Source organism: Mangifera indica, chromosome 5, assembly GCF_011075055.1.
Source record: "Mangifera indica cultivar Alphonso chromosome 5, CATAS_Mindica_2.1, whole genome shotgun sequence".
Classification (NCBI taxonomy): Eukaryota; Viridiplantae; Streptophyta; class Magnoliopsida; order Sapindales; family Anacardiaceae; genus Mangifera; species Mangifera indica.
The window spans coordinates 19786212-19813909 of NC_058141.1; the positions used below are offsets into that span (position 1 = coordinate 19786212).

The 27698-nt window shown below is 33.6% G+C and overlaps 5 protein-coding genes and 1 pseudogene across 6 annotated transcripts; 2 read left to right on the forward strand and 4 right to left on the reverse strand.

Annotated features, from left to right (window-relative positions):
* On the forward strand, window positions 1-2761 carry LOC123215716 (histone deacetylase complex subunit SAP18). The gene is made up of 6 exons (XM_044635924.1): window positions 1-173; window positions 458-490; window positions 955-1065; window positions 1657-1752; window positions 2170-2244; window positions 2326-2761. The coding sequence occupies exons 1-6, from the start codon at window positions 63-65 to the stop codon at window positions 2356-2358; spliced, it is 459 nt and encodes a 152-aa protein (XP_044491859.1). The 5' UTR covers window positions 1-62; the 3' UTR covers window positions 2359-2761.
* A 1034-nt stretch (window positions 2762-3795) lies between these two features.
* Window positions 3796-8532, forward strand: LOC123216983 (polygalacturonate 4-alpha-galacturonosyltransferase). 2 transcript variants are annotated; one of them, XM_044637704.1, is made up of 11 exons: window positions 3796-4113; window positions 4229-4395; window positions 5010-5044; window positions 5181-5240; window positions 5364-5501; window positions 5633-5690; window positions 5772-5815; window positions 5969-6303; window positions 6440-6797; window positions 7005-7592; window positions 7871-8532. In XM_044637704.1, the coding sequence occupies exons 2-11, from the start codon at window positions 4245-4247 to the stop codon at window positions 8144-8146; spliced, it is 2043 nt and encodes a 680-aa protein (XP_044493639.1). In that variant the 5' UTR covers window positions 3796-4113; window positions 4229-4244; the 3' UTR covers window positions 8147-8532. The 2 variants fall into 2 exon arrangements, with proteins under 2 accessions (XP_044493639.1, XP_044493638.1); XM_044637703.1 differs by having other exon boundaries at window positions 3797-4138.
* Window positions 8533-11377: 2845 nt separating this feature from the next.
* On the reverse strand, window positions 11378-13123 carry LOC123216210 (gibberellin 20 oxidase 1-like). Its single transcript, XM_044636608.1, has 3 exons — window positions 12478-13123; window positions 12032-12353; window positions 11378-11953 (listed from the first exon to the last, which is right to left on the reverse strand). Exons 1-3 carry the CDS (start codon window positions 13017-13019, stop codon window positions 11663-11665), a joined length of 1155 nt encoding a protein of 384 aa, XP_044492543.1. The 5' UTR covers window positions 13020-13123; the 3' UTR covers window positions 11378-11662.
* A 4040-nt stretch (window positions 13124-17163) lies between these two features.
* On the reverse strand, window positions 17164-19530 carry LOC123215507 (annotated as a pseudogene).
* A 3095-nt stretch (window positions 19531-22625) lies between these two features.
* On the reverse strand, window positions 22626-24400 carry LOC123215654 (glyoxylate/hydroxypyruvate reductase HPR3-like). Its single transcript, XM_044635849.1, has 2 exons — window positions 23856-24400; window positions 22626-23299 (listed from the first exon to the last, which is right to left on the reverse strand). The coding sequence occupies exons 1-2, from the start codon at window positions 24342-24344 to the stop codon at window positions 22775-22777; spliced, it is 1014 nt and encodes a 337-aa protein (XP_044491784.1). The 5' UTR covers window positions 24345-24400; the 3' UTR covers window positions 22626-22774.
* A 565-nt stretch (window positions 24401-24965) lies between these two features.
* LOC123217552 (glyoxylate/hydroxypyruvate reductase HPR3-like) lies at window positions 24966-27024 on the reverse strand. Its single transcript, XM_044638633.1, is given in 2 exon segments — window positions 24966-25697; window positions 26505-27024. Coding segments are annotated over 2 exon segments (753 nt in total). The 5' UTR covers window positions 26733-27024; the 3' UTR covers window positions 24966-25172.
* Between the last annotated feature and the right edge of the window lie 674 nt (window positions 27025-27698).

A 27698-nucleotide genomic window follows, 5' to 3' on the forward strand; every position in this document is an offset into this window, starting at 1 on the left:
TGGGAGGTACAGACGACAGCCCTATAAAACTTCTAAGAAGAGTCAAACGGAAATTTGGAGAGATGGCGGGAGTAACCGAAACACGAAGGAGAGAAGGAGGCAGGCCGATGTATCCTTCTGCTAGGGGCCCTCCACAGCCTCGTCCTCGCTTCGACCCCGTCGATCGAGAGAAGGTTCTCTCTCTCTAATCTTATCTTAAGATTTATTTCATATGCTTTTTATTTTAGGGTTTTGAAATGTAGGTTCTTAATGTAATGTACTTGTTGAATTTCTAATCTGCCTTCTGAAACTTATTGCGATTTAGATAATCTGGAGTGTTAATTTTTAGCGACAACATTGTTCTGGTACCAGTCTCGTTGTCTTTAGATTATTATTTTTTAAAATGAAAGATTCATTAAGCTCTGTAAGGCAATATGCATGCTAATATGCTTTTTATTTTCTTTCCTCTGTATTGCAGACTTGTCCTTTATTGCTTCGAGTTTTTACTAAGGTATGTCTGCTTTAATGTTTCTGAAATGTGCTTTTTTGGCTTCTTTGATATCAACACGGGTTCTTGTCCTCCAAATTTAATTCTTGCTATTTAAAGTGTGGGTTATTCATTGCTCTGCACGTTCTTAGCTCTTACTCGTTGGTTCCTCATGCTTATTGTTATTATTTTCGTATGTATTACAGTTAGCAATACATATATACTTTGTATTAACTGGAATGGTTGATGAACCCTAGGGTGTATTTTTTTAGCTCCTGTTATTCATCAATTGGTTGAAGATTATGTGTATACACGCCCTTTTCTCCTCTAGACACCTTTTTCTTTGCCTTGAATGACAGCTTGGGAAATGATAAGGCCATTTTTTATTTTTGTAACTATTTTTCTTTCTCTTCATTTTTTTCAATGCATAGTGATTTTGTGTTCTATGTAAAAGTTACATTTTGACATACCTATTGAAAGCTCTCCAGATTGGGGGTCATCATTCCAGGGAGGATTTTGCAGTGAGAGGCAAGGAGCCTAAGGATGAGGTTCAAATTTATACATGGAAGGATGCTAACCTCTGCGAGTTAACTGATCTGGTATGTTGGCACAGTGTTTTGGATCTCCCTTCAATCTTTTTCCATTCGCTCATTTCTTCCCCTAATCTCTCCCTCTCTTTGTCTTGGTGTGTTGAAGGACTTGTGTTAACTTAAAAATCTTCTATAGGATCTTGTGCATCTAGATTCTATGAGATAAAATATGAAGCTGATGGATTTCATGAAATGAACCTGAGGGTTGTTCAGATTATGGTAACTTGTTTGAGAGTTTTTCCAGAGTTCATGGTTTATATCTGTGATATTAGAACGATGTAGGGTTTCTTTAATCTTGATGTAGATGCTTGTATGCTATCTTGCTCAGAATGCAGACCTATATGTATAGGCATTAAAACAGGAGTGTGCCCTGAGAGAACCAGTAAATTCTTATTGACATTATAACACTATTATTGCTTCATATTCTTATCACATTGAAATGGTTACTCAATATTGCGAACTTGAAATGGATGAGTATGTTCTGGTTGCCTTGCCTCCGCTTGGTTGTTGGCAATCTAATATATATATATATATATATACATTTTCCAGAAATATTTTCTAGCTATTTCAGCTGCGTTAATTTTCTTACTTCGTTTACAGGTTAAAGAAGTAGCATCAGCTGCTAGAAGAAGAGATGCAAGACTGTCTTTTGCTTTTGTGTATCCTGATAAGAATGGTCGTTTTGTGCTGAGAGAGGTTTCTCTCTTTCCTTATAAACCTCTTTCTTATGTTTGTCTTGGTTTGTTAATTTGTTGACAAGTCAAATTGTAGAAAAGTTTTAAAGTTAATTATATTCATTAGTAAAACCTAGAAAAGAAGCTAGAGAGACTATTAGGCTTGGTTAAGCAAAGCCCAGGAGCATATAAGTTGAGAGGGGTGAAAAAGTTCCAGGATCACCAATTGGCTAATTTTCATGCACATTTTTGTGGCAAGTTAGCGCGATCAATTGGTGAAATTTTATACTCACCTTACTATTCGTATGGACTGAATTGATGTTGGTAGTGAAGACAGAATGTATTTTGCAGAAGTAGTTGATAACTTTGTAATGTTGGAATGAATTGTTATTGAGATGTGGTTACGCCAATGATGTGATTTTGCTTATGGTTTGTGAAGGTGGGGAAGACCTTATCGTATGGAAATGGAAGGCGATTAGATGATGGGAAAACATTGGCTGAACTTGGCTTTGAGGTAAAGCAAGCTGCCTTTTATGTTGTCTGTTTTGATTATATTTCATTTTCTTTCGTAAACTTCATATATCTTCTTATTCAGATTGGAGACTACTTGGATGTGGCGATTCTGTAGGAGTTTTCAACTGTGATGACTCTTTTACATTGGTTGTCGTGATTGTGAAAGATTATCTTGGAAGGCCTTGTGTGCAATTTTTGCTGGTCTTTGGCATCACCTTGTGCTTGAGGTGTATGGGGTCTTATTAAGATGTGTTGATACCGTAGTGAGTGAAGTATCTAGAACATTAAGAAAGAAATTGGCCGTGATAGAAGATTTTTCTTATCTCTGGAGTGTAAAAGTGATTGACAGAACCCCTACTAAGAGGGTATAATTAGCTTGAAAACTTGATTAAAATGTTCTTACATCATCACATCTTAACTATGATCATAGTCAAAATCGAAGTGAAACAATTTTAGCTAGTTAAACTCGAGTTTAATTCATGATCAATATTAACTTCCAAGTTTGTTTTGATGATGAATCTTCTTTTCTTCTCGTACTATTATTTTCTCCGGAGATTCTTCTTTCTTGGTCATAAGTGCACACTTTTCAACATTATTGTTCATCTTCTCTGGTGGTATTGTTTTTCAGTTTGAGCTGAACTTTGATCGGATTCGGTTCAAATATGGGCAAGTATTATTAATGATGAGCCCTTAGGCCTAGTTACCTTTGTTAGTCACTCTTTTGAGTCAGTGGTTCTGCTGGTTGCACTAGCTTGGATTGATACTGCACTAATTTTATATATTTAATTGGAAATTGATAAAGATGGTCTTGTTAATTAGATGCAACAGTGAAACTAAACTAAGATTTCAATGAATGATAATATTTGAAAATTAATATTGTTTTGGATTCCGCAGTGTAACATAAAATGAAAAACTATCATGTGATAAATTTGGTAGTTCTAGGCCCTATTTCCAGATTCTGAAGGTCGAATGATGTTTTCCGTCGGAACTTTGATAAATGACGTTTCACCCTTAAGTTAAAGAGTCAATTTTATCATAGTCCATTTGACATTAATTTAAACATTCAAATAATATGTTTTCATTTTTTATAATTTTTCTTTTTCTTTTTTTAATATTTTGGCCACAAAAATACATCCAAAAAAGAGTATGGATTCGATATGATTGAGACCTTCTGTAGGTGACATGACAACTCAATGTCGATGAAAACAACAAAATTTAATCAAAATGAAACTTATCAATAATATATTGAGCAAAAACTAGTAAGTTTAGACTGAGTTGATGGTAAACAAAAATGATAATAATAAAAAGTTGTGCATAAGATTGAACTGCAAAGATAGTAAGAGAATCTAATCACAGTTATAAAAGTTGAAAAGTTAAGAGCAGTAATAACGAAAAAGGAAGAATTTTGTTATCAATTTTTTATGATTTTATTTTTATAATTATTAATTTGTCCTTTTCGAAATGTATAAAATTTTCAATGGCGGAAAATTTCATTTGATCAAAAATTCGTACTCGGCCAAATTTAAAAAGAAGAAAAGCAGAGAGCAAGAGCGAACTCAAGAACGTCGCCGTTTCATTATTGTCGGTCATGTGACGTCATTAAAGAATTAAAATGTAGTTACACGTTATACCTACATATAGAACAAGAAAAAGAGTAATTTCAGAGAACCCGAAAGTGTGAAGATCGGGTGTTTTCTTCCATTTCATGCCATTATTGGTTCTTAATTCTTGAAAAATTCAACTTGGCTCTCAATCATATTCCACTCCTCTGGCATCCGCATTTTTCTTCGTCTACACGCCTTCTGCCTGATGCTTTGCTGCCGACTCTCACTCATAGTTGTGAAATTAAACATCAATTCCTCTCAATTTCGCAAGATCTCTCAACTCATCCACCTGTATTTGCCATCTCCGCATTATTTCAAAAGACTCTTCATGTTCTTTCTCTCTCTCTTTTAACTTTTTTTTTTTCGATTACTTGATTTCAGGAGGTTTTGATAGGCAATGACGTTAAGGCGAGGATTATCCGGTACAGGTCTCCACAGGAAAAAAGGCGGTGGATCTCGAGTGCCTATTGTTCTTGTGATTTTCTTTGTAGTTTTAATGCCGTTAATTTTCTTTGTCAGCGGAGGACTTTACTCATCTACATCGTCTGGTTAGTTTAATTCTCTGTATTCAGTAATTAATTTCTTCATTTTTAGTCTGCGTATTCAGATCTCAATTATTTCACCCTCGTACATTTTAAATTTTCTTTAGTTTCCGTTTTGAATATTTTTCGATAATCTGTATGTTTATTTTCATATTTGCGAAGAGTTTTTGCTTCTAATAGTAAAATTAGTTGCTCGAATTGACAGGAATTACTGTGATAATCTCACTGTCCGACTTTATTGTTCTATATTTTCGTTTATCAGCTTACGTATGCATTAAATTTGTTTTCAAATTCATTATGGTAGAAGCTATTTTACAAACTTAAGAATGAAATGGAGAAGTAATTTTAGAAACGATTTTCTTGTCAACCAAATAAACAAGTTTTAGCTAAGATACAGTCAATATAATTTCTTAAAATTTAAAGGTGTATGTATAATTTTAATGCAACAGATAATTTTATCTAAATGAAATACTGTTAATACTATTAGTCAGTCATCATAATAAATGGGAAACTGTTAATTTTTTACATTGTTGTGTTCTATCAATGTTCATTTTTCTACTCTTTTGGTTTTGTGATTGTCTGAATTTATTTAAACTTACTAATATTACTTTTTTTTCCAGATGAAAATGGTACTGCAGGTGGTTCTAGCAAGCAGGTAGCATGTTCAAACATATGTACTGTTTTATGGTCATCTTTCGGATGATACATTCTGGTTTCTCTTTTATTTCCTGTGCTAATAGAAAGGATGAAAATAGAATTGTTAAGTGAAAAATTTTGGTTGAATTATGCAGACTGTGCATTGGAGAGAAAAGTTGGCGTTGCAATATGTTAAACCTATTTTCTCAAAAGAGGCAAGTGCAAATTGGTGAAGATTTATGTACAAGTTATTTGCATTCCTATTTCTAAAATTTAGTTGTAGTTTATTGGTATAAATTTTATGAACTATATGGCACCCTATTTTAACAATTTTTCAGGTCATTGATGTTATTAAGGCTAGCACAGTTGATTTGGGCCCCTTGAGTTTTGATTCTCTGAGAAAAAACAATATGTCTGCTTCATGGAGATTTGTTGGGGTAGAGACTTCAGTTGAGAGTAATGTTACTATTTCTGAGGTTAGAATAACGTAGCTGTTTTTGTTTAATGTAGTGAACACTTCTAATTGTTGTTTGCTGCAAACTTATCACCTTATAGTTGCTGACCCTGATGATCTTCTGGATTGTTATTGTGTTCAAAACCAAATCAGATAGCTGCAAATGTGACAAGAGGAAAACCCAAGGGGAAACGTGATGATGTTTTGGCTGGTAATGTATATTGTTATGTTTAGGTGAATTGTATTTTTTGATACTTTCTTGCATGTAGGCTGATCTGATTGTACATTGCAGATCATTCTCAATTTGTTGATACACCTACAAAGCAACATCGACGGGTAAGTGGTCTCCATATCTTGCATGCTTTAATTATCATATGGTTTTTGTATCACTTAAATGGATCTTATTGATGTGATGTATCTCTATATCTTGATGGTGTAAGTTTATCAGTCTCTGAGTTGTAAAATTTGTTTCATTGAGACATATTGCAGCAATTGAGAGATAAAAGGCGCGAAAAGCGGGCAGCTGAGTTGTTGCGACAAGATGATGAAGCTATTGTGAAGCTGGAAAATGCAGCCATTGAGCGCTCTAAATCTGTAGACTCTGCTGTCCTGGGGAAATACAGCATATGGAGGAGAGAAAATGAGAATGAGAATTCTGATTCTACTGTGCGGCTGATGCGAGATCAGATAATAATGGCAAGAGTATATATAAGTATTGCAAAGATGAAGAACAAACTTGACTTACAGCAAGAACTACAGACACGGCTCAAGGAGAGTCAGCGTGCTTTAGGAGAGGCAACAACTGATGCGGATTTACATAACAGGTGGCTGCATTTCGGATGTTTATTTTTGACTGGATTATGTTCAGTTTGCATTTTTCTTTTTTCTTTTTTCTAAAATTTTTCCCTGAGGTTCTATCACCTATTAATTTGTTTTATTCCACATGTTATACGCTTGTAGTGCACCTGAAAAAATTAAAGCAATGGGCCAAGTTCTGTCAAAAGCAAGAGAGCAACTGTACGACTGTAAATTGGTTACTGGAAAGCTGAGAGCAATGCTTCAAACAGCAGATGAACAAGTTAGAAGCTTAAAGAAACAGAGCACATTTCTGAGTCAGTTAGCTGCGAAAACAATTCCCAATGGAATCCATTGCTTGTCTATGCGCCTTACCATTGAATACTATCTTCTTCCTCTAGAGAAGAGAAAATTTCCTAGAAGTGAGAATTTGGAAAATCCAAACCTCTATCATTATGCCCTCTTCTCTGATAATGTCTTGGCTGCATCAGTTGTTGTCAACTCAACAGTGATGAATGCCAAGGTGATGTGCACTGCTTGGTCTGTTATATTGTCATAAGTGTTCTCTATTAAAGTTTAAAGTATTGGTCAATTATTTATCTTTTTTGCATTTTCTTTAATTTCATTCGAGACTGAGTTCACCAACCACTATGCAAGTGTCATGTGCCTGTAAAAGAAGTTTAGAGTTACGAGATCTTGACTATAGGATGTTTCTTTTCTTGTATTGCAGGATTCTTCAAAACATGTATTCCACCTTGTGACAGATAAACTCAACTTTGGAGCGATGAATATGTGGTTTCTTATAAACCCTCCTGGGAAGGCGACTATTCATGTGGAAAATGTTGATGAATTTAAGTGGCTTAACTCATCCTACTGCCCTGTTTTGCGTCAGCTTGAATCCGCTGCAATGAAAGAGTATTATTTCAAGGCAGATCATCCTACTACTCTTTCTTCCGGTGCCTCAAATCTGAAGTATCGTAACCCAAAGTATCTCTCAATGCTTAACCACCTCAGGTTCTATCTTCCTCAGGTCTATCCTAAGTTGGACAAAATTCTGTTTCTTGACGATGATATTGTTGTCCAAAAAGACTTGACCAAATTGTGGTCCGTAGATCTCCATGGAAAAGTGAATGGTGCTGTAGAAACATGTGGTGAAAGCTTTCATCGTTATGACAAGTACTTAAACTTCACAAATCCTCATATTGCAAGAAACTTTGATCCAAATGCTTGTGGTTGGGCTTATGGGATGAATATGTTTGATCTTAAGGAGTGGAAAAAGAAGGATATTACTGGCATATATCACAAGTGGCAAAATATGGTTAGTTTTTCAATGCTCTGATCTGTCAAAAATAGGTTTCTTTTCTCATTCCATTTACAAAGATAATTATGCATGCTAAAATATTGATTTTATTCACTTTTGATAGGGAGATTCTGCAACTTCTACATCTCATGATTTATCTTGGAACTTATTTAAACTAATTCTTTTAATTCAATATCTGTAAAAGTGATTTTATATACTGATATCATTATTGCTTTGAAACTAATATTGAGACTTGCTGATTCTTTTGAATGTTTCTTTTTGTTCACCCTAATTAGAATGAAGATAGGGCACTTTGGAAGCTGGGTACATTGCCTCCGGGACTGATTACATTTTATGGTCTGACTCATCCGCTTGAGAAATCATGGCATGTGCTTGGTCTGGGTTACAATCCTAGCGTTGATCGGTCAGAGATTGATAATGCAGCAGTCATCCACTATAATGGTAACATGAAACCATGGTTAGAGTTGGCAATGACAAAGTATCGATCATACTGGACCAAGTATATTAAGTATGATCATCCCTACCTTCGGAACTGTAATCTAAGTGAATAAACCTGATGATGGGAATTAAGGTACTGTCAAATACTCTCTTTCTTTCTCTCTTCACAGTTGAAGGGTCAATTTCTTTTGGTTTACTGCATCAGAAGGGAAAGAGTTCAATTTTTCATGCTGCATGTACCTTCTCTCTATTGCACATTGTTTACCGTTCTTTGTAATTCATTAAATTCGTTCTTACTTATCCAATGAAACAAGATAACAAACTCCATGTTGACCTGTAGAAACAGCATAAGATTTTTTTCATCTTCTATTTTGGTTTTTGTTGAAGTTCAGTTCAATTTGAAAAGGAAATAGTAAACCTCATATAAATGTGAATTTTCTGTATTCATTAAACAGATCTTGCTTTAGAGAGTAAAACATGTCAGGTCTTTTTATCTTTACTTCTATCAAGGGCTTGCTGTCTTTCAACTTTTAGAGCAATTTTAATTCCAGTAGAGGCAATATATGAATTATTAATCATGCTTTAAATTTCAGTATACTGATCTCTTTGGCAATGCATAAATGCTATTTATTTCCTATATTTTTGAGGGCTTTAGATTTTGCACTTGCATCTCCATGTAATTACCTGGAACTTCTACTGGCCGATGATGTTAGGAATCTGTGTAGCTTGATTGTAGATTGTTTGTCTGTTGATTATATAACTGCTTGGTGAATTCTGTTTAGAATTTTTCCTGTATTGTTGAAAGCGGATGTTTTTAGTCCCGGTGCAAGGCCTATTCACGTGTGTATGCTTTGATCTTATTGTCATAGTGGTGGCGGTTTTGGCCAGAAAATTAGATTATCATGTCGCACTGAAATTCTGGCAATTGGTGCCATTTAAGAATCAGTTTTTAGCTTTGTCATTGCTGTTAAGTTCCCTAAAAGATGGTATTTTTTTTTATGGTATTTTTTTTTTTTGAATAAAATTAAATAAGTTGCTGGGAAGTAAAGAAAACAACCCAACTGAAGGAAACGTGTATTCTGGACCTTTTTCCAAGTCTTGAAAAATCCATGTTGATATTTTCTAACCAGCACCTCAAAGAATTGCCATTTTAGGACTGGCGATCTCGCTTATTCTCTGGTTGTGATTTGATTCTGGCTACTAGTACTGACTTCCTTTCTAGAACACTTACATTAGCTGGACCTGCTCTTTCTATCAGACATTTAAAGTTAGGGAATCAATATCGGATCATAGTTTTACTTGTCAATTGAATCCAAACTCAAACACTAAGGCAGATAGGTGGATGGTTGATTTTATTCTATGAGAATCGGTTCTCTGCTCCCCATTATAATTATTTTATGGACAGTGGAAGCCTTGTCAATGCCTTCAGAATTAACCAGTTTGTACGGGAGTCACAATTTTTTTGGGGCAAAAATCAGAGTAAATATAAAGAGTGTTGTTTGTCTTCAGAATCTTCTTGTCTGTGTAAAAGATCTATGCGCGTAGGTCAAGTATTGGGAACCTGGGCATCAACTTTTATTAGCAGGGCCAGGGAATTTTGATACACCCACCACTTGTTGGTTGCCTTTTGTGGTCTCCTGTGGACCGGTCAATTCTGTTATATTTATTATTTGCTTTCAGTTGCCACACAATTCAGTAATTTTAAGCAGGGGTGGATTCATCCGAGCCTAGGGCTGGTTCGAGCTCAACTCCAATAATATCTAATTTGAGTTGGTTACAGTTTCATAGTGTCACTAAAAGTTTCAAAACTGGAAAAACAATATTATTGTCAGGGTAAATAATGTTATTATATAAATGAATAACAATATTGGAAGGATGAAAGAATGAAACTCATCAAAGCTATCTAGCTATGCTCCAATTGAAGTTTGCCTCATTCAAATCGAATAATAAATTCAATCTGAACAGAGTCAGATTAGATCTATTCCTAATTCTAAGTCTATGTCAAACAATGTGATATTTATAATTTGCGGAATTATATTTATGGCTGTAGTTGTAAAATGTATAAACGATAATACTAAGCATTATTGATAATACAAATAAGGTCTGGATAAATAGATTCTACAAATAATATTCTGTGAAGGCTGGAAAGCGAAAAGTGGTAAATATTTTTGGTGTATACGTGTATAAACGAAGCTCACATGAGTTTAACATATATTCGTGTGTTGAAAAATTATTGTTGGTTTGATTGGACAAGGCAGAGGAATGACGTGAATTGTTCTTGTTCACGTACCGTATAAGAAATTGCCTGAGGTATATTAAGCAGCAAGATTGGCAATCAATGATTTGGTCCATCTTCTTTACAAAGTCATGCAGGGAAAATGCCAGAACCCCACTCACACTAGATGGACTCAGAATAACTTCCAGCTTAACTTTACTTTTTTGCCTCCATATATAAATGCATAAAATATATTTGATTTCTAGAGCTTACTGCTGCTTGTATGATCATAAATTATATAATTTAAAATGCTAAGTTAAGTCAATTTTTGAGACTGAATCAATTCGATTCGATTCTAACCCTAAATATATCATCAAGTGATTGTTATCTATAATTTAAAATAATTCAGTTATATAATAATATGTGTTTGTATTCGTATATATACTTATTATTAATATATAAATATTATTGATAACAATAAAACTGTTTATATTTAAAATCGATACCAAATTAAATATATATAAATCATTATAATATGTTATTATATATTTGGTAAAATGGCATATAATTATAAATACTCCATTTATAAATTATTGCTATCAGTTCTCTTTAGATGGAAAAATAATGGATGTATTAATATCAAGAGTGAAGGATCAAACTTTCAACTTTCAATTATGTTGGAGACTGGGGAATATAATAAAATCCATCTTTCATCTGAACTTGTCATTAAAGAGGAACAAATTCATGAATCTAAGACTCAGATCAGAATGTTATCAATATCATTGAGAGCATTTTGTTTTTTGTTCCTGACGATTGGGCACAAAATTATTGGATATTGAATTTTTTTTCGCCTCAAGATGGGCCATCACTTTTTATATTATAAACATTTTTATTATTTTACAGGTTAAAATGTTTAAACGGTTATCCTCTCTAATTTTATAAAGGTTTATATTTATAATTTTATATAAAATATAATTTATTATTATTTAATGTTATAATTTTAAAATGTTTAAATTATAAAAATAAACCCATTTTGAGGGGAAAAAAATAATAATATCCCAAATAATAAAAATATTTAAATTATAAAAAGGGTGGTGCATGTAAACCCATTTTGAGGGGAAAAAAAAAAGGAAATCAATATTCCAAATATTTATTAATATTCGTAAAAGAAAAGACTTCACATGCAGAATATATTGTACGTAAAATGCAGAGGAGCTAAGAAATTTGTGGAAGACAGAAACAACACAACATTAAAATACGAAACACTATGGAGCCCATGCATTCAGCTCCTTAATTATTCCTAAACATGGCTCTCATTCTTCAACAATAACCACTAACACATGATTACACAAACTGACCTTTCTTTTCGGTCTTTCTGTTGCCTTCACTCAGTATTTGGCCCTCGAACAGATAATTAACAAACAGATGACCCTTTTATTATTTGATGCTGATGATCATGAAGCCATTGAGAGAAGGCATCAAGAGTTTTCATGTCAGCTCGATAATGTTTCTGCGTAAATTCCAGCAACTTGGGCCATAGGAAATCCGGATACATCCTTGGATTTTTAGCATCGATCAAACTGCTTGGAGGTGTCACCATTTTCTCCATACTTGGACATAGAAAGAAAGCTAGAGATTTCCTCACAGTTTTGTTATTTACCACTGCTCTATGCAAGCAACTTTTGTAAATGCCATTTGATAGGGCCTGCAGAAACATCATAATTAAACAAAAACGGCTAAAACATAGTTGATGAATTCTGATTACTTCAAAGTTTAAACTTACCATGAATGTGTCCCCAATGTTAACAACGAAAGCTTCTGGATTGGGAGTAATAGACTGCCATTTTTCATCTACAAACACTTGAAGGCCACCCACTTGATCCTGATGAAGAATTGTTAAGGATGTGGGATCACAGTGAGGTCCAGTTCCTAGGGTCAAATCTGGTTTTTGGCAAGGGGGATAGTAATTAAGCCTCATTATCGAATCATGCCCTTGAAAAAATTCCTTAAAGTATTCTCTTCCAACCCCTAGACTGGTTCCCAATAGCTCCATGATTGCAAGGGAGAGACTGCTCATGGCTTCACAATATTCTTGGTACACCTTTCTGCGCACATCAAACATATAAATTAGAGGCTATTTTGTTTATAATTGGGCTTGCTAGCTATGAACTTTAATCCAAATTTCACTATACAAAAGCACATACGTGTGTTCATACATTGAGTTCTTACCCGAATTGCCTGAAATTTTCTCCCATTGTGTTGCAGAAATATTCTTCTACAGTGCTTGAGGAGTACTGTTTGTCAGCGCAATATCGGAAAGAAAGTGTTTCTTTCCATGGAAGTTTAGAAGAGAATCTACCAGTGAAGCTGCTAGCATATCCACAGTGGTCTCCAATGTTTCTTTGAACCTTTTGCTTCTGGGAAAGTTGCATGCCAAAGAAAAAGTCCATGTACTGGTGAGCCTTTTTTATCAGGCTTAAATCAACACCATGATTTACGACCAGAAAGAATCCATGTTTCTTGCAGGCCTCATTGACCAGACGTGAAGTTTTTGAGATGGCAAGGGGCTCTCCAGAGAGGAAGTCCCCCAAGTCAATAGGCGGAATCGCCAATTCTGGAAGTTGAGGGCTTGGTTTTTCATGGTCAGGCCATATGAACTGTGAAGGTATGTTGGATTGAAATTGAACAACTGATGCATCAAAAACAAAAGCAGGCTGATTATTAGAAGGCGGCATTGGCATACTTGACGAAGCTCGACAATCTATTGACATATATATATATACAAATGTGCACCGTCTTTTCTCACTTAATTGAAGAAGCTAGTGGAGAAGGGGGCTTAACAAGAAGTTCAAAGAAAGGGTGAAGTAAAAAAAGCCAAGCCGCTCATTTGGGAGGTCGGTGAACAAATTTATTGGGAATCTTTTTTATCACTGTTGCGTGCATTAAATATTCAATAACTGATTTGCATACTGTTTTAAGTAATCGTTTGTATTATATATATATATTATAATTAAATATTATTTAACCCTTAATTTAAAATCATTTAATTATATAATATATAATTTATATACATAAATTATATATCTAAAATATATATATATATATATATATATTTTACTCAATCACATAAATATGTATAAACTAAATATCCAATTAGATATTTAAATGTAGATATAAATATAATTGTTACGTTATTATTTTTAAGGGAATAAAAGTTAAATGGAAATTAAGAACGTAGATGTAACTTAAATTGGGTATTATTTATACGGAGTATACAATAATGGAGGACCTATGAAGGTGAAGGTTCTCTTTTTGTGATGCCAATTAATTAAGAACATAGATGTAACTTAAATTGGGTATTATTTATAGGGGGTATACAATAATGGAGGACCTATGAAGATGAAGGTTCTCTTTTTGTGATGCCAATTAATTATCCTCCAACCAGATTCTGCTATGCAATATAAATTTACTTGAATATAACATAATTCAATTTGATCCATATGCTGTGACACAAAACATAAATTACTGAAGTAAAAATTTGAAGGGTTATAAGAATACCTGATTGAGTCATATTCTCTGAACCCATAAAACCCATGAATTTATTTGTAGTGACCAATCTTCTTCTTTAAAAACTATCGTGAATGATGATTTTGAATAAGTAAAATTATTATATTAGAGTTTTAAAAAGAAAACTTAACTAATATATAAAAAGTTATTAGATCTTGTCAAAGATTCAACAATAAAACTATGTGTACCTACTTTGGGTACATAAATGTGTACACATTTATATGTGTCATCATGTGATTGAATGATTTTGAATTAAGAATAAAACAATAACCAATCACATGATGACATATATGAGTGTGTATACATTTGTGTACCCAAAGTGGGTACACATAGTATTGCTCAAGATTCAATAAACTATAAATCCCACATTGATGTTTTGGATTTATCATTATTAATCATGTTAGCCATATTTGTGAACAGTTTTTTCGGCTATTCAAGAGTTAGATTATGATGCATTAGTTGTTAATTGGAGACTAATTGAGACACGGACCATTATTCATTCAAACTTCATCACTTGCAGCAATTAATATTAGAGGCAAGGCAATCTCTCTTTCACATGAAAAGTTGAAGTTTCAAAATATGTTGTGCCACAGTTGAGATGGAGAAGAAAGGCTGTTCACATGGATTCTTCAAGTAGGAAGTTGGAAATTTTAGCATTTCCAGGGCATCATATTGCTTCAGTACATTTTGTGTCGTTCAATTTTGCATGCAAAGCAACTGTCACTATTCTTTTCCAGTTACAACTTATCATAGCATTAAATTCATCGTCTCATCACCAAATATATATGTAAGGCTCGGGGAATATTAAAATTATATGCAATGGGGGTAGAATTAGGGTTAGATTCAAACTAAATCGAGTTTAAATATGGTTTGATTCGAATCCACTATATCGAATTTTTGATTTGGCCAAATATATCATCAAAAAGTCATCGATATAATGAATAATATTATCAGTGAAATAAATAATATTACCAACGAGATAAATAGTATCACTGACAAAATAAACAATATTGTAACAAAAAAAAAATTTGAGCTGAAATCAGAAGTTCTAAACTTTAGCTCAAATTGGTTCAAATAAAATCTAATACCAATTTGAGTTAGATTAACTTGATTTGAATCCACCTTTGATAACTTGACCTCAAGCGTACGATATGGATGAGATTTCTTAGTGGAAATAACAACATATACTTAAAATTTGAGCACTTACTATTAATGGTGGAGTAGGTGGCTAAGCCACAGCAAGTTCTTTGCTCCATGTAAGAAAAATATTTAAGCTTTTACCATGTAAGAAAAATATTATTCATCCCATTAACAATATTGTTTACTTTTTCAATAACTCTTAAACATTAAAATTCACTTTACTGACAGTTCTCTAACAGTATTTTTCATTAGTTCAAATTCGATCTCAAGCCTAGAATTATAGATTTAGACTAAGCTCAAACTTGTCTTTGCTTCGATTTGATTTGAGTCGAATCCCACTTTGCACAAAATATCTCAATTCCATGTTGCATAAATTGTGAAATGAAAACAGTCCTTTGTTTGTAATTTTATATTGAGAATAATTTAGGGTTTTAAATAGTGTGAAGCAAAAATACACCATTAGTGACAAGAGCAGAGCAGCAATAATAGCCCTAGTAGTAGTAACAACAACAAACAATAGTAATAAAATTTAAAAAAAAATCTTATATTATAAGAAGTTGCTTGTATCGTTTTCATCCCATGTGGCAATTGTTACCCTATTCGTTTCGAAAATGATGGATTTGGTTTCCTTTTTGTTCTTATTTTTCCACACTGTAAAGAAATATAATTTAAATAAATAAGAGATATTATTACCCTTTCTTTCAAGCATCCATCATCCATGATGCATGCTCACCAAAGAACAAAAAAATGTAATTTAAAAGAAAAAAATTTAACAAAATAAGAATAGTAAAATAGCTTTGGCTCAAAAGATGGACATATAAGAATGTCATGGTAGCTTCTTTTCGATTAGCTATGGAAGAATTTTCGCCCCTTTTTTATTTCAATGATATATATTTTTTTATTTTTAAACTTAAAAAAAATAATATTTTCTTAATTTTTGTCCCTTTTTCTTTTGTTTATTAAAGATAAATGATGTTTCATCCCAGAATATATTTTACCCTGTTTTATTTCAATTTTAGGTTTAATAATTATAAAAAAAAATTAAAATTTTAAAGCCAAAGTTGGCGAAGCCAAATTTGATTTTAATCAAATCACATTTGAGATTATATGCTTTAATATAAATCACATTATTTCGATTAAAATCACACAATTTAGATATAATTCTAATTGAAACCCACATAACAATATAACTCAATTGGAATTTCGTATTATTTAATTGGAATTACATCAAAATTTACGTAAATCTAATCATAATTTCAATTATAATTAGTATAATTACGGGTTTGGATCTGATCAAAGTTAAAATTTAGAGTTTTTTTTTTTTCAATTGAAAATAAGATTTTAAGGAATAAATTTTTAAACTGATTAAAGAAAATATAATTTATTTTAAAATTAATGTTTGAATTTTAACAAAATGTGAGACAACATCTTTTTAAAAGTTGAAGGGTTAGTGTAACTTGTCAAAATTAACATACGTGAGCCTCCTCCTGCATGCAAGTAAAGAACAAAAGAACCAACAAAAATTAACATCAGGAGCCGTTACTGAAAAAAATAATCTAAACGTCCCTTTAGCCGCTCTAATCACTATCTAAAATTTATCTGTGATGCATTTATTTATAGCACCTTACCCTACGGATACATACATGAAAACGAAACAATCTTAATAAGTGAACTATAAATCACAGAAATGACAAGACTTGCTGGTGTAGCTCTAACTCAAGCTCTAATCATTAGTTAATTGGATTTGTTTGTTCATACATCATGATTCCATTTTAATCAAATGTAGTCAGTCCAAGTTCTGTATTGAATTGGGTCAAGTTGGGTGAATCCAATCCGAACTATTTAAGTTTGGATTGCTATTCTACTCCAACAAGCCAAATTCAAGTTGTAAAATTTTCAGCTCAAACCCTCTCTGTGATATTTTTCATCAGTCAAGTGAACTGAATTCGATCTCAAGTTGGCCTTTATTTAAGTTCAGCTTCACTCAAAACCATCAGTACTTAGGACTTAGAAAAGCAGGTTGCTGCTAAAATATAATTTAGTCACATTTTAATGTCTACCACGGGCTCATCCTCAAGCCTTCTATATAAAAAGCAAAGGACCATTAGACTGTTGATGTCTCAGTTCCATTAATTAACAATCTGCAATAGCCGATGGTAAATTTGCAGGCATGGTAGCCTACAGACCAAACAAATCACGGATGCAAAATTACATAAACATTATTATGTCTCTCATATAATTTTCCGCTGTCGAGTTGCGGCGTTTGGATACATTATGTATGCCAAATAGTGAGCCAAAGATTTGGGTGTATACCCGCATCTAACACAGGTCTTTAGGCAATTCTAAAAACACAGCAAGGCTTCAGAGTTAACCATGAGACTTACCAACCTTAGCATTCCATCGGATTAGGCATTGCAATTGACAGCTCTGCTGCATCAAATGAGCTACCGCACTTGTAAGCTGCACTATGTTGTTCACAGAAAAGAGCTATGTGGCTTATCCTTATCAACTAAACCCATGATAGGTTTAGTCCCTCATAACTTATACAAGGCAAAGCATAAAAGTTTATATGAAATTTCTAACTAGCTCTATAACAGCAAAAAGATTATCCAAAAAATGGAGAAATAGAGCAATGAGATACATAGAAACACAATTTACTCATCAGCAACTGGAGAAAGTAATGGTTTATTTGAGAAGAATGCTTCCAAGTTCCCCACTACAAGTTCACACAAATCTTCGAATGATTCTGAGGTAAAAACAGCCACATGTGGCGACAGCACGACATTATCCATTGAAAGGAACTCTTTAGGAACATTTGGTTCATTCTCATACACATCCAAACCAGCACCTGCAATCTCTCCTCGCACCAAACACTGCACCATTTCCTTTTCATCAATAATAGCCCCACGTCCAACATTAACAATTACACCTTCCTTGCCTAGTGCCAATAGCACTTCTCTGTTGATCATGTGGTGAGTTTGGTCAGTTAATCCACAACACACAACCAGGGCATCACTATTAGCCGCAAGCTCACAAACATTAGAAAAGAAGGGGTATAATACTGGCTTTTTCTTCCTTGAGTTGTATAGTATGTTACAGCCAAAGGCTTCCAGCCTTTTAGCAACTTGTAAGCCAATGTTCCCCAGTCCCACGATCCCAACGCGCTTGCCTCCTAACTGAAAATTCAAACAATCACTATACATAAGATGAACAATCAGATTATCACTAATTTATTAGAAGATCACTTCACTTATAACTAATATACATTCTCTGGCATCTTAGACATTCATGTCTAAGTGATTCTTGTGCCTAAGATCATTGATTTCGTTGATTTCAGTCCACAATCTGAGTTCTGGATCAATTGCTTATACACCATCAAGTCACTGAGTATCTATACAGACAACAAGCATAGAATTTCTGCTCCCAAATTAGGCTTGGCTTCATCTCAAATTATGTTTGGATTCGATCTGAGCTATTTAAACTTAAATTTAAATTCAGATTGAATGAGACGATTCAAGTTAATTCAAACATTAGAATTCAAACTGATTTAGATCAATTTTAAAATTAAATTATTTTCTAACCCAAGTTTGAATCTCAGTTTGTTGATCTCACACTAAGTTTGAGCATTAATTTGTTGATCTCGAGTTTGCTCTCTTAGATTCAAGCTAATCTTGAGCGAGGTCTTGTTCTCTACCTCGATCAAATCCAGCCCCACCCAATATAAGCAATCACTAATATATTAAAATCATACCCATTCACAAAATCCTTTCACTGAATCGATCCCCATTTATGTCACTAGAGAATTTGCATTTCCCCTGACGTTTACTAATAACTATGACCACATAACTCAAAATTTCTTCCTGTTTTTTCTTGTAAAAGTAAAATCTCTGAAAAATAAATAAATATTAAAACAGAAAGAAGAGAAGACAAAGATAATTAAACGAACATGAAAATATAATATATAAAGAGAGAGAGAGAAGTGACTTTAGAAGCAAGAGGACAGTCTCCTCTGGAAGCCCAAAGTCCTCGTCTCAGTAATGATTAGAAGCTGAAATTCTTCTGAAAACATCAATTAATAAGCCCACAGCCGCATCAGCGCCATCTGCATTAAACACGTGGCCGGAGTTGGCAACTGCAATTCCACGACGGCGACACTCAGGCAAATCAATATGGTTGATGCCGGCACTAGCTGTCACAACAAGTCGCAGTGATGGAAGTAATTCGAGTACTTGGGGTGTTATTGGAGAGGCCCCGGAGCAGAGTACGGCCTGAACTGAATGTGCCTGATTAGTCAAGAATTGCTCTAGAGGGAGTGGTGACTCCCATGCTTTCAGGATTTTGAACTTCTTTGAAATAAATTCGTCCCCGAAAACGATCATGGGCGGGGGAGGTTTAATAACTAGGACTTCCGGCAGCTCTTTGGGTGGCAAATCTTCATCGATTTCCATTGTGTATGATGACTATCTTGATTGATTGTTTCCCCAAACCACCTAAACCCACGTAGTGCGTGATTGCTAAGCCACAGGGAATTGAATTGGAGGATACTTGATTGGTTTTCTTGGCGCATAAAGATTGTTTGATTTCAAATGATACATAAAAGAAAGGCAAATTGAAATTTTTACCACTATTTTATTTTGTGTATATAAAAATGTCATATATCTTAAAACTTAAACAAATATATCATAACAGTAATCAATTTTTTCAAAATATCCTTCTTTAATGTTTCGTACAGATATTCTCTCTCTTCTTCTCTGTAACTTTTTTCTCTCTTCTTTCAAAATGATAAAGAGATCACCCTTTCAAAAATAAATTATTAATTGAAGAAGACACATGGTTGAATAATAAAACCTGTTAGAAAACTATCATAAATGATTCAACTTAGACATAAGGGAGGGAGAGACGAAAATTTAATTTTATTGCGATTTCATGTTGTTAGATTGTTTAATGCTATTATTTTATGTTGTTTCTATTGATTAAAGTTGTTATAATATTGTTTAATGTTATAATGATGGGTATAAAATACCAAAATGCAAGTTAGAAAAAATTCCAGATGAAAAACAGGTTAGCGTTTCCGCCAAGGGTTGGCGTTAACGCCAACCCCCCGGGTCCAGTGAATTTATTTATTTTTTTGTTTTTTTCTATTGTATTTAATTCTTTTATTTTTTATGTTTTCATATTCAAATTCGGTGCTCATATGTGTATTATTTTTCTTGTCATGATAAAGAGTTACATAAAAAATTATAAAATTATCATTATCATTTTCTTCTGTTTTTTATTGCATTAATTTAAATTTGGATTAAATTAAAATTTAATTAAAAAAATTAAAAAGGGTGGGCGTTCATATTTTTTAAACAAAAAAAAAATTAATTAAAAAAAAATAAAAAGGGTTGGCAGGCCAACAATAAGGGTTGGCGTCCCCTTTTTTTTTTTTTAAATTAATTTTTTTTTGTTTAAAAAATATGAACATCCACCCTTTTTAAATTTTTTTAAATTAAATTTTAATTTAATCCAAATTTAAATTAATTTGATTGGATTAATTTAAAATTTGATCCAAATTTAAATTAATATAATAAAAAATAGAAAAAAATAATAGTGATAATTTTATAATTTTTTATGTAACTTTTTATCATGACAAAAAAAACAATATACACATGAGTATCAGATTAGAATACGAAAGCATAAAAAATAAAAGAATTGAGTGCAATAGAAGAAAACAGAAAAAAAATAAATAAATTCACTAGGCTCAGGGGGTTGGCTTTAACACCAAGGGTTGGCGTTAACGCTAACCTGTTCTTCATTTTGAATTTTTTCTAACTTGTATTTTGGTATTTTATAACCATCATTATAACATTAAACAATATTATAACAATTTTAAACAATAGAAACAACATAAAATAATAGCATTGAACAATCTAACAACATGAAATCACAATAAAATTAAAGTTTTGTCTCTCCCTCCTTTGTGTATAAGTTGAATATTTTATAATGGTTTTCTCACAAGTTTTATTGTTCAATTATGTGTTTTCTTCCATTAATAATTTATTTTTGGAAAAGTGATTCCTTTATCACTTTGAAAGATGAGAAAGAAGAGAAAAAAAAGTTGCAGAGAAGAAGAGAGAGAATATCTGCATGAAACATTAAAAATGGGTATTTTGGAAAAGTTGATTACTGTTGTAGTATATTTGTTTAAGTTTTAGAATATGTGACATTTTTGTATACACAGAATAAAATAGTTGGAAAAATTTCAATTTCCCTAAAAGAAAATAGGTCAAAGGACTATTTCTCATCCAAACTATGTTGAATTCTCAAAGTTCTCTCTGTTAACTTTAAAAATATCATTTACTCACTCATGATCGGTTAAATTTAACAGAACTCTAACCCCTGAAAATCTAATCTCATTTTTCCCCCTAAAAGTTTAAAAACTAACATTTTATTCCCTAAGTCAAGTTTGAAAAGATCGCATTTCCCCCTAGAGTTTATTTCAAAACCCATTAACTTCCATTGATTGATCTCGTCTTCCTAGACGACAAAGAAGAGATCGATCGATCTCGTCTTCGTTGTTTGGGAAGATGATTACTCTTCCCAAACGATGTCTCTCAGCATTGGATGGATTGGGGTGAAGTTGAGGCAGACCGTCGGTGGAAGAAAAACCATCGAGAGGGAGAGACGATCGACGATGGCGTCGGAGAAAGTGAACGAGTTTGAAAACTAAACCCTAAGGGGGAAATGTGATCTTTTCAAACTTAGGTTAGGGGAGAAAAGTTAGTTTTTTAAATTTAGAGGGGGAAATAAAATATTTATGTTTATTTTTAATATTAAATATAAAATAACATTTTTACCCTTAAAATTAACAGATTTAAATGGTTATGAATGGGTAAATGAGATTTTCAAAGTTAATGAGAGAAACTTTGAGAATTCAACATAGTTTAGATGGGAAATAGTCCTTCGGCCAAGAAAATAATTACAACGCCCACTCTACGACATTGCCGGGCCATATTCAGCGGCCCGCGTATGGTAAGGTTTAGGGTATGGACCATGGTTTGTTAGACCCTCCTTTTGTTGGCCTTTTAACCTGTAAGCCCATAATATTATATATTTTTATATTTTTTATTGTCCGCATTGGACGATCAGTGAGTCAGACCTTAAAACCTTTGACATGAAGCCAAAATTACAGCAGTCACACCAAAGCGGACATGGCCTTCCTCACTCCCTCAATTCAAGAAAAAGCTAAATCACCATAAAAAATTAATTTGAGAGATTCAATCATCATAGAAATCCAATTACAGAATCGCAATCGACACCCAATCTTTCTGGATACATCTATGAGCAGCCCAACGGCAACCTCTGCAACATCTTCAGAATACAAGGTTCCAGCATTGACGATGGATATTTGGTGGCGACTACTCTCTTGCAGGTCAATGTGGTTTAGGCCACTCTATTTCATCACCTCTCTCAGTACCCCGCTGCCACTCCAAAATTAGTGTGTTGGATCACAGAGATGGATGAAACTAAATTACCAATGCTCTGTGATTGGACTACATTCAGTGTGAATTATCCAAAGGGAAGGAAACAATCAAATGGAAAAAGAAGGGAGAAATTTTCCAAGGAATGATGCAAGGTTGGCTTGTAACAACTAAAACTATGTCATGGATGTCATTCATAGAAATCAATTCAGTAAGAAATAATTTATGCTTTCAAATTGCCCATTACAGTACTAGGTAAGGCTAATCTAATACTGTTACTTCCACATACGAAAGGAAAATAAAGCTTTCAAATAAGAATGGAGGAGAAGATTAGCTTTCAGACAGAAATCCGACATTCAATCATCCACCAATGGTGTAAGTAAGGGTTTATTTGAGAAGAAAGCTTCAAAATTCCCCACCACAAGGTCACACAAAGCCATTAATGTTTCCTCCGAATGGACAGCTCTATGGGGTGACAACACAACATTTTCTAATAAAAAGAGCTCTTTAGGAACATGAGGCTCATTCTCAAACACATCCAAACCAGCACCTGCAATCTCCCCTTGCACCAAACAATGTACCATTTCCTTCTCATCAATGACAGCGCCGCGTCCAACATTAATAATGATTCCTTCCTTTCCCAAGGCCAGCAATACTTCCCTGTTAATCATGTGGCGGGTTTCATCTGTTAATCCACAACAAATGATGAGAGCATCGCAATGAGTGGCCAGATCAATAACATCTGAATAATATGGATATGGAACAAATGGCTTCTTTTTCCGCGAGTTGTACAGAATATTGCAGCTGAAAGCTTCCAGCCTTTTTGCCACATTTAAGCCAATGCTTCCCAATCCAACAATACCAACTTGCTTGCCTGCCAACTGAAGTTGCCAGTATAAACATCAAAGAGTGTTAGGAAATTAATTGTCTGGTATTCCATATTTAGGTTTCAGACATCATAAACACAAAGGACTTCAGTTCAATGGATGTTTGACACTTAATTTGCAAGAACATATGGCTATCATTTAATCACAAAGTTGAACTTTTGCTTTATAGTTCAGGTTTTTGGATCAAACTGATTACTTAAGTTCAAGGTATCAGTTATAAGCTAACTTCCATACCACAGACTAATTTTTAGAAAAGCCTTTAGCTACGGAATCAGCAACCCGCACGTTCACCAGTAGATAGACTTCTTTAGCTCAGGAAACATAATCTACTAGTTGGCATTTCTTCTGTATAAACTCATCCATAATGGAAGCATTAACTATCAGGTTCTTATCTCTCATTAGGAAGCTATTAGTATGAAGTAAATGCACACATGATATACGAACTATAAACTTACAAATTCTAGCAAAAATCCTATAATTTTCTGAATAAAATTAACGAAGAAACTAGAACCTTCAACAGAAAAGAGTAAACAGAGAGTTAAAAGAGAACCTTAGAACCCAGAGGAAACTGATATTTCCGTTGACTAGCCCAAAGCCCGCGTCTTAGGTATCGATCAGCAGTTGAAATCTTTCTGAATACATCGATGAGTAGCCCAACAGCCAGATCTGCAACATCTTCAGAATACAAGGTTCCAGCAGTTGCAATGGATATTTGGCGGCGTCTGCACTCATGTAGGTCGATATGGTTTAGGCCAGCGCTTGTGGTGACGATGATTCCCAAAGATGGTAGTAGCCCTATAATGTCAGAAGTGATAGGAGTGGTTCCATAGGACAGGAGGGCTTGGACTGATTGTGAATGGATGGTCAAGTATTGATGCAGAGAGAGTGGCGATTCCCATGCTTTCAAGAAATGGAATCTTTTTGACAGTTGGTCACCATAAAATTTAAATACTGGTGGGGGTTCAAGAACTAGAACTTGTGGGAGGGTATTGCAGAGGTGATTTTGGTTTATATTTGCTTCATAATTATGATTTTCCATTGATGGTTCTCAGGACTTGGATACTGAAACTGAAAGAAGATGAATATTAAGAACAGCTAATATTTGTAGATTAGACAGGTCAGTCAATGGAAAATGATATGCAGTAAAAAAATTTGAATAAAATTAATTTTTATTTTATTTAACAACTTATCATTTTCTTTAATATTACTGTTTATCATTTGAGTTAGCTTAAATTTACGATCCTGAATTTGAGCCAAACTTCAGCTTACCCTTGTTCAGACTTGACTTGGCTAGAATCAACCCTTAAGATTAATCATCTTACTCAAATCAATGTCAATATTTATTCAAAGGTCAAATATTTTCAACCAAAAAATAAAGATGTAGATAATTTGACTATGATAGTGAATACTTCTTCGTTCTTCCTCTGCTCGCCGTAAGTAATTAACAATGATATGCAGTACTTGGGAATCCATCATTTGCCTTCTTCCTTGTCACTCTTTCATTAACCATATCACCAGTTTATCTCCTTCACAGCACTAAATAAAATTGCCAAAACGTTGTCGTTCAAGTAGTTTCTATGTGCATAATCTCTATATGAATTATCTAGCAGGGAAACAATCCCAATCGGAGACAAGGGGAAAAATTACAGAGAATTCGATGTGAAATGAGCTTAAAAATCAGATTAGGGGCAACGAGTAATTGTCATTGAATATGATACTATAAATGAAGGATCACAAATAAATAATGTTACAGAGATTAAAACTCAACACTTTTATCATAAATTACTTCCAAGAGAACCTTGAGTACCGTATACAAGATGTTTTTCAAAATGTCTGATGAACAAAATAAAAACGAACCTAAACCCAGCTAGCCATCCACAACTGGAGTGAGTAGTGGCTTATTTGAGAAAAAAGCTTCCAAGTTTGCCACCACAAGTTTTTGCCTATCCTTGAAAGTTTCCCATGTAAATATAGCACGATGTGGTGACAGAACAACATTGTTCAATGCAAAGAACTCTTTAGGAACATTAGGCTCATTCTCAAAAACATCCAAACCTGCACCTGCTATCTCTCCTTGTACTAGACACCGAACCAATTCCTGCTCGTCAATAATTGCCCCACGTCCAATATTAACAATGACTCCTCCCTTCCCCAGTGCTGACAGAACATCCTTATCGATCATGTGACTTGTTTCCTCAGTTAATCCACAGCAAATTATGAGAACATCACTGTTAGCAGCAAGCTAACGGATGTTCGAATAGAAAGGGTATGGAATGGACGGCTTTTGGCTTCTTGAGTTGTATGATATGTGGCGTCCACAAGCTATAAGTCTTTCAGCAACTAATGAGCCAATGCTACCTAATCCAACAATCCCAACTCGCTTACCGCCCAGCTGAAAAATTAACTGTCATCCATACACAGAAAACTAATGAAGAAAGCTAATGTCTTGTAACTAGATAAAAGTTTGATGAATCTTAACCATGTCAGAATCATTATGAAATGATTACCCTCCAAGGTCAGAGCAGAAATGGACATCTGCATCTCACTCTCTAATAATGATCATGTCTCCTCATTTAAGTTAAACTGAAAATTGAAGAAATAGAAGTATAGTTTTGTAGACAAATTATGTCAACCACAGTATGCAAATTACTAAAAAGTGTCAATATAAAGTGGGATTGTTAATTGTGAAATTTCTTTTGCATCCCGTTAATCTGATTCTTAACTATCTGAAGAGGATTTAATCTAGATAAATTGAAGAAAAACTTCAAAATATATATTATTTGTTACATCCGATTTAATAGTCAAATCTATTATAAAAATATTATCTATATTGGATATTAAGTCTATCCTTTTTGGGTTTCACACCACAAAACATGTTTTAGGAAAAATGTTGGATACTTATAACCCGTGTTTTGTTAACCTAGGATTTACTTGTAGGAGTTACATCATCCCTTATTAAACTCAACATTTTAGTCCCTAGCCCAGCCCAGCCCAGTCTTTACCTCCTGAAGTCTGATAGCCTAAGAATTTACTAACTATTTCTAGGTAGAATTTACTAAGGTGTTACATTACTATTGCAAATAACTTATAAAAAGCAAAAACTATCAAATAAATGGTAGAAGTATATGGGCATCATTCCAAATCACTAACAAATTCTAATTTAACTGAACAAAGAGCTATGAATCTGACAAGTGACTACCTTGGAGCCAAGCGGGTAGTCTCCTTTCCAAAGCCCTTGTTTAACATACCGATTTGCGGCAGAGACATTCCTCAACACATCAATCAGCAAAACAACGGCCAAATCCGCCACATCTTCAGAGAAAAAGTTTCCAGCATTGGCTATAGAGATGCCATGGCGTCGGCACTCCGCTATGTCTGTGTGATTCAAGCCAGCGCTAGTGGTCATGACCAATCTAACCGCTGGCATGAGCCGTAAAATCTAGGCTGTAACGGGGGCGCCGCCCGATGATAGAATGGCTTCAACTGACTGAGGATGTGTTTTCAAGAATTGTTCGAGAGGGAGCGTTGACTTATATGCTTTCAAGAAATTAGATTTTGTTGAGGAAAAGACTTCCTCTCCGAACAGTTTGAAGTCAGCCAATGGTTTAGGAGTAGTACTGGTGGGAGGTCTCTGGACTCTTTGTCATGAGCTTCCATGATTGGTTCCTGCAGGTTGGTGAGCAGCTACCAGCTGGGAACTAAGGCGAAAATCTCCGGTTGCTACAGATTTGGACCGTTTGACTTTTTGCTTTGGCCGGAGAGTGAAATATATTTTGCCACTTTACTACTGTCAAAATAACATTTTGACATCCAAATATTCTTAAAAAATTAAAAAGAAAGGTTTTTCTTTTACTATCTTATTTTATATATACATTTTGGTTCTATTTTTTTCTTTTTAAGATTTGAAAATTTATAATTCAATCACAAGAATTACAATCGCAATTCAAGTTAATATACTGAGACTCAAACCCAATCTAAATCTAAGCTCAAACTTAAACCTATGAAAATCCAAATATAATAATAATAACTTTTTACAAATTTAAAAACTTATAATTTAATCTTTACAATTTACGTTTAAAAACCTTTTCGCTCATCCGAATTTATAATTTAATGTATATAATTTTATAAATTTTTTTCTTAATTAATAATATTAAGAAAAAGTTAAATGAAGTTCAATAGAGAAGAAGAAGAAGTTAATGATTATCCCATTTTAATAAGAATATAGATAAACCGATATTCTATATTTGTATTAAATATAATGTTACATATGTCTAATTTTAAATATTAAAGTAAAATTTTGTTTTAAGTATCAAATTATGTCATACCACACCATGGTGAATATTCAAAACCATATATAGTTTTATTAAATATTATTTAATATTCTATAATGTAT